The sequence below is a fragment of the Gigantopelta aegis genome, unplaced genomic scaffold (assembly GCF_016097555.1).
Source record: "Gigantopelta aegis isolate Gae_Host unplaced genomic scaffold, Gae_host_genome ctg5035_pilon_pilon:::debris, whole genome shotgun sequence".
In the NCBI taxonomy this organism is placed as follows: Eukaryota; Metazoa; Mollusca; class Gastropoda; order Neomphalida; family Peltospiridae; genus Gigantopelta; species Gigantopelta aegis.
Genome location: NW_024534176.1, coordinates 1,554 through 10,299, shown reverse-complemented (window position 1 = coordinate 10,299; position 8,746 = coordinate 1,554). Strand labels below are relative to the sequence as shown.

Here is an 8,746-nt window from a genome sequence, read left to right as displayed (position 1 = left end):
AGAAAGATCCTCCACCTCAGTGTGAGCACTGCCAGTGTCTTCTGACTGTGCGACACATTTTGGTGGAGTGTAAGCAGTTGTCAGCAACTCGAAAAGATATATTTGGACAAAGAAATGTGATGGAATCATTTCGATTCCATCCAGAACTTTTATTGCAGTTTTTACGCGATACTGAATTTTATTCTAAATTTTAATTATATCTATCTGTGATATTTGTATTTTTACACAGTCCTTTACACTGTGTTTTTATTTAACTGTTGAATTTTTATATTGATGTTGATCATCACTTTAGTTTTCCATTAACCATAGTTTGACACCCAATAGCCGATGTATTTTTCGTGCTGGGGTGTCGTTAAACATTCATTCATTCATTCATTGGGCTGGCATGTTAAAATTATCTTATTTAAGGTACATTTTCGAATGAAGTTGTGGGAAACTTCGGCAAAACTGAAGCATATGACCAATCAAGTGAACAGCGATACTTTCACCATGCTGTCTACTGTGAACTGATAGCAAAGTTGTCCTCTATAATGCAAACAGGTTTTGATTGACGTGACAATTAACTGTTAAAACAAGCTCACGTAGGCAAAAAGGTGAACGCGTACTTTTTATGCCCCGCTTTACACATCAAAGTACCGGTACAACAATGTGATACAATGTTTGATAGAATGCAAGAAATTCGTGCGAATTTTACACATAAAAGGAAGTCGGTGTCTTCAGAAGTAACGAGATATAAAACAATGCGTTACAATGTAATGCATGTATAAAACTCAAATCAATAAAATGAAAGTTCGCATTCTAAATGTATTTTTGAAAGTAAATTAAAATATTTAGTAAAAATTAAGACGTTTAACTTGATCATAAGTGGCTGTCATTGAAGATTTAAAAAATTGCATTGACAGAACGGACTATGAATAAAGTACAATACAAACCTGTAACCCGCGCTGGCGAGTTAGTCTGGCGTTAAAAGGTCACGGTCTCTCTTGGATAAATGCCATAATTATGTCCTCTATTGTTTCTTACAGGAGCCAACTCACCTTATAATAGATGACGGTTGCGCTAACCAACAAACGAGTTCACACAAAAATAGACTGCTTATGACATAACTAACACTGGCGTATATAGTTTTGCTTCATACAAGTGTTTAAAAATGTGTAAATATAAAAGTGTGCCCCAAAAGTAATTAATTGTGTTATTACTTACTGTCATTAATTAAATCAAATTAATAAAATAGCATTATGAATTTTAAAATTGTATAGACACAACATTCTGCTAATAAGATCTATGAAACAACATTCAATGAAAACATAATAGCAATAAGATTTTTAAAAAATTAAATACTCACCAATCTTTATAAGTCCTGTCGAAGGCGTCGTATCTGCTGTATACTTTCTGCTTGAATAATGGCTTCCACTCAACAATCTTTATGCGTCCTGTCGAAGGCGTCGTATCTGTTGTATACTTTCTGCTTGAATAATGGCTTCCACAGTGGATTTCATTTGGGACACGTTCATACATACTTCATTTTGCGAAGTTACACATTTAATTGTTAATTCTTCTATGTCTCTTTTGAAGATAAATTTCGTTTCACAAATTTTGATAGTTAATACCGCACAGTAATAAGAATGAATGAATGAATGAATGTTTAACGACACCTCAGCACAAAAAATCTGCAAGGAGAGACATTGTTCTTGAATGTAGACAATTCTTGAAAAAAAATACATAAACAAATCCTTAATTTAACTTTTGACGTGAGGACAAATTGTTTCATTAACAGTATTCTGATGAAAGTTCAAACTGTAATTCGCAACATTTGAAAGAAATGTTAAGTAACATCCTGAAAATAGAAGAAGAAAAAGTTTGCACAATATATTTATTCAATGACATCGTATCACATCACTTAATTAGCGTAATCCATTTTTATAGGAACTTTTCATTGTTTATCACATTATTACATATTTCTTTTGGGTGTCTTGATAAACTGTGTTTGTTATATAAAGGAATATAATGCTTCATATTTCGAAAATATGGCATTTAAGGAAAATGATGTTTCCAAGAAGCCGTACACCTTCCATACGGAGTAAAATCAATCAGCCGTACACCTTCCATACGGAGTAAAATCAATCAGCCGTACAGTCTATATTTAAGCCGCCGTACACCTTCCATACGGAGTAAAATCAATCAGCCGTACACTCTATATTTAAGCCGCCGTACACCTTCCATACGGAGTAAAATCAATCAGCCGTACACTATATTTAAGCCGCCGTACACCTTCCATACGGAGTAAAATCAATCAGCCGTACGCTCTATATTTAAGCCGCCGTACACCTTCCATACGGAGTAAAATCAATCGGCCGTACGCTCTATATTTAAGCCGCCGTACACCTTCCATACGGAGTAAAATCAATCGGCCGTACACTCTATTTAAGCCGCCGTACACCTTCCATACGGAGTAAAATCAATCGGCCGTACACTCTATTTAAGCCGCCGTACACTCTATTTAAGCCGCCGTACACCTTCCATACGGAGTAAAATCACTCGGCCGTACACTCTATATTTAAGCCGCCGTACACCTTCCATACGGAGTAAAATCAATCGGCCGTACACTCTATATTTAAGCCGCCGTACACCTTCCATACGGAGTAAAATCAATCAGCCGTACACTATATTTAAGCCGCCGTACACCTTTGAAATATTTTTTTCTTGGCGATTTTGACGTTGATTGAAAATGAAACTAAAATAAGGAAGGAAGGAAATGTTTTATTTAACGACGCACTCAACACATTTTATTTACGGTTATATGGCGTCGGTAAACTAAAATAAATGCACATTTAGGTTAATAGTAGAAAATAAAACAAAAATGACATAATAAATATGAATCTAAGTCGTTAAAAACAGTTTTTTTTACTGCACATGAAGTTGACAGACACATTTTGCCGGTACTAGATGGCATGTCTAATGAGCTGTATCAAAAATATCCAACTGAATCAGTATATGTTGAGGTTTGATTAATGTCGGGAGTTGTGTAAATAAATGTGTAAAATCCGGTTCATGTGTGCTACTTATAAATGTAGTAATGTTCAGACATCTTACCTCACGTGTAGCATTCTCACATATTTCTATCGCTTCGCATAGTACCAATATCCGGATATTTCTATCGCTTCGCATAGTACCAATATCCGGTGTCGTTCCCATATGGTGGGTAAGGGACTACTAATTACACTTGTTTAGTCAGTGTACGTGTATGCCGTGTATATAGCCATCCATCGTCGGCGAATATACACGGCGCCGTATATACAGCGACTTCGGAAAGCCATTGACCTACGGTGTATGACCTGGTTTCTATAAAAAAAAATATTGCACATCTGATTTTGTTTGGTACCGGGAATTATGTAAATATCCCGCAATTAATGTGCACTAATTAATGAAATAAGTTATAATATATATATTTTTTAAATTGTATTAGTAGTAAACCGATCATAAGCCACAAATGAAAACACTATGACGAGAGAGGGACACGACCGTTTGTTTTACGCTTTTCCTTTGGAGTAGAACGAGACTGCTATACCACCATAGTTCACCAATATGTATGTACTTCTCAGTTTTAACTCTGAACCATAAACATTTATTATAGCCAGTGGTAATACACATCATAGTTTGACTATGCACCATGTACATATGTATATAAGACAGTTTTACTGTTTGAACACTGAATATGATGTGGGCTGTTGAGCGGTAAACGGTGATCAGACAGTTTGCCTGCCTAAGAGGACTGCCATTAATACCAAGTAGTCTGTTTTGCTATTTGTGCACCAAATGTAATTGGAGGTAGGGTGTAGTAGCCGGTAGTAATGGAAGTACGTTTTACTGTATGGGCACCGAATGTCGTTGGGGTAGGGGTAGGGTAGGGGCGTAGTAATGGAAGTAAGGTTTACTGTATGGGCACTGAATGTCGTTGGGGTACGGTAGTGGTAGTAGCCGGTAGTAATGGAAGTACATCTATGGGCACTGAATGTCGTTGGGGTAGGGTAGGGGCGTAGTAGCCGGTAGTAATGGAAGTACGTTTTACTCTATGGGCACTGAATGTCGTTGGGGTAGGGGTAGGGTAGGGGCGTAGTAATGGAAGTAAGGTTTACTGTATGGGCACTGAATGTCGTTGGGGTAGGGTAGGGGCGTAGTAGCCGGTAGTAATGGAAGTAAGTTTTACTCTATGGGCACTGAATGTCGTTGGGGTAGGGTAGGGGCGTAGTAGCCGGTAGTAATGGAAGTAAGTTTTACTCTATGGGCATTGAATGTCGTTGGGGTAGGGGTAGGGGTAGTAGCAGCCGGTAGTAATGGAAGTCAGTAGTATATTTTATACGTGGCGGGAACAACAATGGAAACGCCACCATGCACCGCCAAAATAATGGGGAACGCCACCAATACAATGGGTGCATACCTGTTATCTTTCAAGGTCATGCAGATTATGTTTCAAGGGTATCTTTCAAGGTCATGTCAGTTCATTTGGTGTATAGCTGTTATCTGTCAAGTGGTTTATTTATAGTTATTTTTAAACACTCTTTTGTGTGTGTAATTTGTTTGTGAGCACGAGGACGATGGGTACAAAGCAGTTTGAAAGGTTTTATCTGTGGGGAAACGTGTGTTTTTGAATGGTTTCGTTTATAGGTGTTATGAAATAATATTTTTTGATAGGAAAACCAGTTGAAACCGGTTCGATTCGTTAGCAATTAACCAATCACAAGCAATCTTTTAACAAACGAATTTGAATATGTGCTATAAGATAAAGAAACGTGTAATTATTATTTATTATTTGTAAATGCGTTTAAGGATGAACACTAACGGCAAGGAACAGGCTATTTACTTCAGTTGGAAATACGTTTTACGGTCAGAATGCAGTTTTGATGAAACAGTGGTGAAACAATCGAATCACTGGTTTAAGAGTCGTATTGAATGTGAGATGGATGCCAAACGTTTATTCTGTGATTTGACTAACAGTACCAAGCTGATAATAATCAAGAAAATACGTCCAACGCGTATCCGCGTGGATGATGTTAAAACAGTTGCTAACAGAAAATGCTTGGAAAGTTTGTTAACACTGAGTTATGCCTTTGAGGTATGTAAACTGGTTCAGCGACTCTGTAAAGAAATGTGTATGGGATGCATGTTTGATGAAGAGAAAACTCACACGTGTAAAACAATGAACCACGAGGATATCGTGGAACGCTACTACTTGGTGGCTTGGAATGAACTGAATGAAAATGTCGTCAATGACAGGTGGATACGTCTCGTTTCATCAGATCCAGTTTTGTTGAACACTCCTGGCTTCATTTTGTGTCAGTACCAATGTAAAGACTATTTGGATAATAACATTAAAACAGTTGAGTGGATGAACATTCTTAAAAAACAAGTACTCAAAATACTACGTTTGGAAGATCGTCTGCGCGTATAAATCAACGTCACAGAATACATTAGTTCAGTTCACTCATGTCATTCAGAGTGAAACCTAACACTGAAAAGAATGAACGTGACAAGAACGGACTTGAAAAATATTATACAAAACCGAGAGACGCTGGAGCTATCTACGGACCGAAGAAGTTTCACGACGCTTTAAAGAAACGTGGTTTACAAACGTACACGTTGAAAGCGGTAACACAGTGGTTGAACGACGAAGATGCATACAGTCTTCACAAGCCAGTGAGCCGTTCATTCAAGTGTCTCCGAGTACGGGTTAACAAAAAAGATGAGATGTTTGACATGACTTTTGAATGGCGGCTGACGGCCATTAAATCCAACGATGGAGTTAGATACCTGCTTATAGCTATTGACATTCTTTCGAGATACCTGTGGGCCATACCCCGAGTAAACAAGAAACCGGAGACGGTGTTAGAAGGATTCAAAACAATTTTAAAAGACGAACGTGTACCCAAGAAAGTTCGAGTAGACAAAGGTACAGAGTTCGCATGTGTATTCAAACAGTTTCTATCAAAAGAAAACATTAAACTGATTGTCACGCAGAATGAAGATATCAAAAGTAATTTCGCGGAACGAATTATTAGGACGCTTTGGAGCCTTATTGCGCGTTTTACGACTTACAACAATACACAAAAATACATAGACGTTTTAGCAGATCTAGTACACAATTATAACAATACAGTACACTCGTCCCTGGGACTGTGGGCACCGGCTGATGTAAATAAAGTGAACGAAATTAAAGTGTGGAGTCATCTGTACGTTGAACCCATGGTTAAGAAACTTAAAGTAAAGAAACCATTAGCAAAATTTGTATTTGAAGTGGATGATTTAACTAGAATCAGCTATTTGCGAAAATCGTTCACAAAGGAACAAGACTTGAGGTGGACAGAAGAGTTGTTCAAAATCCATTCTAGAAGTAGGCGTCAAGGTATTCCAGTATACAAACTGCGTGATTTTCACGATGAAGTGCTGAAAGGTATATTTTATACAGCTGAACTTCAGAAAGTTAATAAAAATCAAGACATTCTGTGGAAAATCGAAAAAGTGCTGAAAAAAACAGAAGGAAAAGGGAAAAGTGTACTATTTAGTTCGGTGGTTAGGGTGGCCACCTAGTTTCGATTCGTACGTAGAAGAAGGTGAACTGAAAACTCTGTGAGTCATGGAGAAGTACGGACTCCAAAGCGGTGTTTCCTGATAACAACCCCCATAATTTTCGCGTAAAGTTAAACCAAAGATTAACGTTTGAAGGTGTTTGGATTGTGTCTCTCGTGGATTTGAATTTCGGAGAAACGGATATACACAATATGAACGACTTACAAGTGGAGTGTTGTGCAGTCTAGTGGGTGATGGATTCATGCCACTGCTGAGACGCGTCGATTTAAGAGATGGCCCTCGATATGAGTTTAACACGTTGTGGAACATCCCTGTTGTAGTGAATGACAGTGCTTACATTGATATACATATAAAAGCAGCGTCGGGCTCTCCGGTTTGTCAATTTGTATAAAAATAAAACATGTAAATCACTTACTAATCAACATATAATATTATGTAAAAAAAATAAAAAAACATTGTGCTTGTCTCATTTTCAAGGGAAAAAATAAAATAATGTTACCATTTCAAAAGCAGGAAGGATGAAATAGTCTTGTGTCGTGCCCGCATCGGTCACACTTACTTAACCCATTCATTTATCTTGAAGAAAGATCCTCCACCTCAGTGTGAGCACTGCCAGTGTCTTCTGACTGTGCGACACATTTTGGTGGAGTGTAAGCAGTTGTCAGAAACTCGAAAAGATATATTTGGACAAAGAAATGTGATGGAATCATTTCGATTCCATCCAGAACTTTTATTGCAGTTTTTACGAGATACTGAATTTTATTCTAAATTTTAATTAATCTGTGATATTTGTACTTTTACACAGTCCTTTACACTGTGTTTTTATTTAATTGTTGAATTTGTATATTGATGATGATCATCACACTTTTCTTGCATTTTACCATAGTTTGACACCCAATAGCCGATGTATTTTTCGTGCTGGGGTGTCGTTAAACATTCATTCATTCATTCATTCATTCATTCATTCCATTTCAAAAGTGAACTTTATAGTTCACTCATTTCAAAAGAGAGTGTTCTCTTTGCATTCTGATGCTCTCTTCTCGCCTGTAGACCAGTGAAAGGCCGTCTCACCCTGTCCAACAAGTGAGTGGAAGATGATGGGAGTTGACGAGTTTAGGGGTGGTGTTGGTGTGGCAGTAGGTGGTGTAGGTAGTTCTAGTGAAAAAGAGCATGGTGGAGTGACAGAAGGCGAGAGTGGACATCGAGGATGACAGCCACGAGCAACATGACGGACCTCAGTGTGACGACAGATTTGAATGAATTTTACAATTTTTAGAAAAACAAACACCACAAAGAAGCATACTATCAGGACAATTTCTGTCGTGGATTCTGAAAATCAAAAGAAAATAATTTTACCACCTGAACTTTAAAAGTAGAAACAATCTTCAGATTTAAAATAATAATAATAATTATTATTTACTAAAGTAACTTTCAGCTGTTTTTAAAATACTTGATTGAATAGTTACAGAAAGAAAAGAAGGAATATATATATATGTTGAGTTTTTTCTTCTACACTACACAGTACTTTCAGTAGATAAATATATTTTATTTCGAACAACTCTAATATTCTTTTGAAACAGAATTTTTGTTTTCTTCTGCAAGTAATTAATACTAATATAAAAATAATTAAAATAATTTAAGTAATACTAATAGGTAATATACATGTAATTTCAGTACATAACGATTAAGAAACGATGTCAGTATTCTTTGGTGAAGACAAAACATCTGAAAAACAAACTATGATAGAATTAGTTAAAGCAATTAATATACACTAAATAGAATTAGTTAAAACAATCAACATTATTTGTAATAAAGATGAAAACAAAACTGTTAGTATTAGAGGTTTTTTAAAACATAAATTAAGATTAAATTATTAAACACAAACTGTGTTAGTATTTTGAACATAAATCAAATTAAATTATTCTACACTAATTCTCTTTAACAGATTATTAATTACTTTTAACAGCAAACTGCTGAGGGGTTGACATCAGAGCTGATAATTAAAGCATGATCAACAGCCATTATAATTGATTATTCGGTTTAGAAGAATTTGGTTTTAGTGAAATTTCAAATATAAAAACTGTTCAAATATGAAAATGGTTCAAAAGTGGTTAATTGAATGGAAATTTATTATCCAAAATGCTACATGTTGTAGCTAATT

At 36.3% G+C, this 8,746-nt stretch overlaps 1 protein-coding gene across 1 annotated transcript; it reads left to right on the top strand.

Annotated features, from left to right (window-relative positions):
• Positions 1-5,484: 5,484 nt before the first annotated feature.
• On the top strand, positions 5,485-6,448 carry LOC121366217 (the record flags this gene model as incomplete). Its single annotated transcript, XM_041490746.1, has 1 exon — positions 5,485-6,448. A coding segment is annotated over exon 1 (964 nt), but the record flags the coding sequence as incomplete, so codon positions are not given.
• Between the last annotated feature and the right edge of the window lie 2,298 nt (positions 6,449-8,746).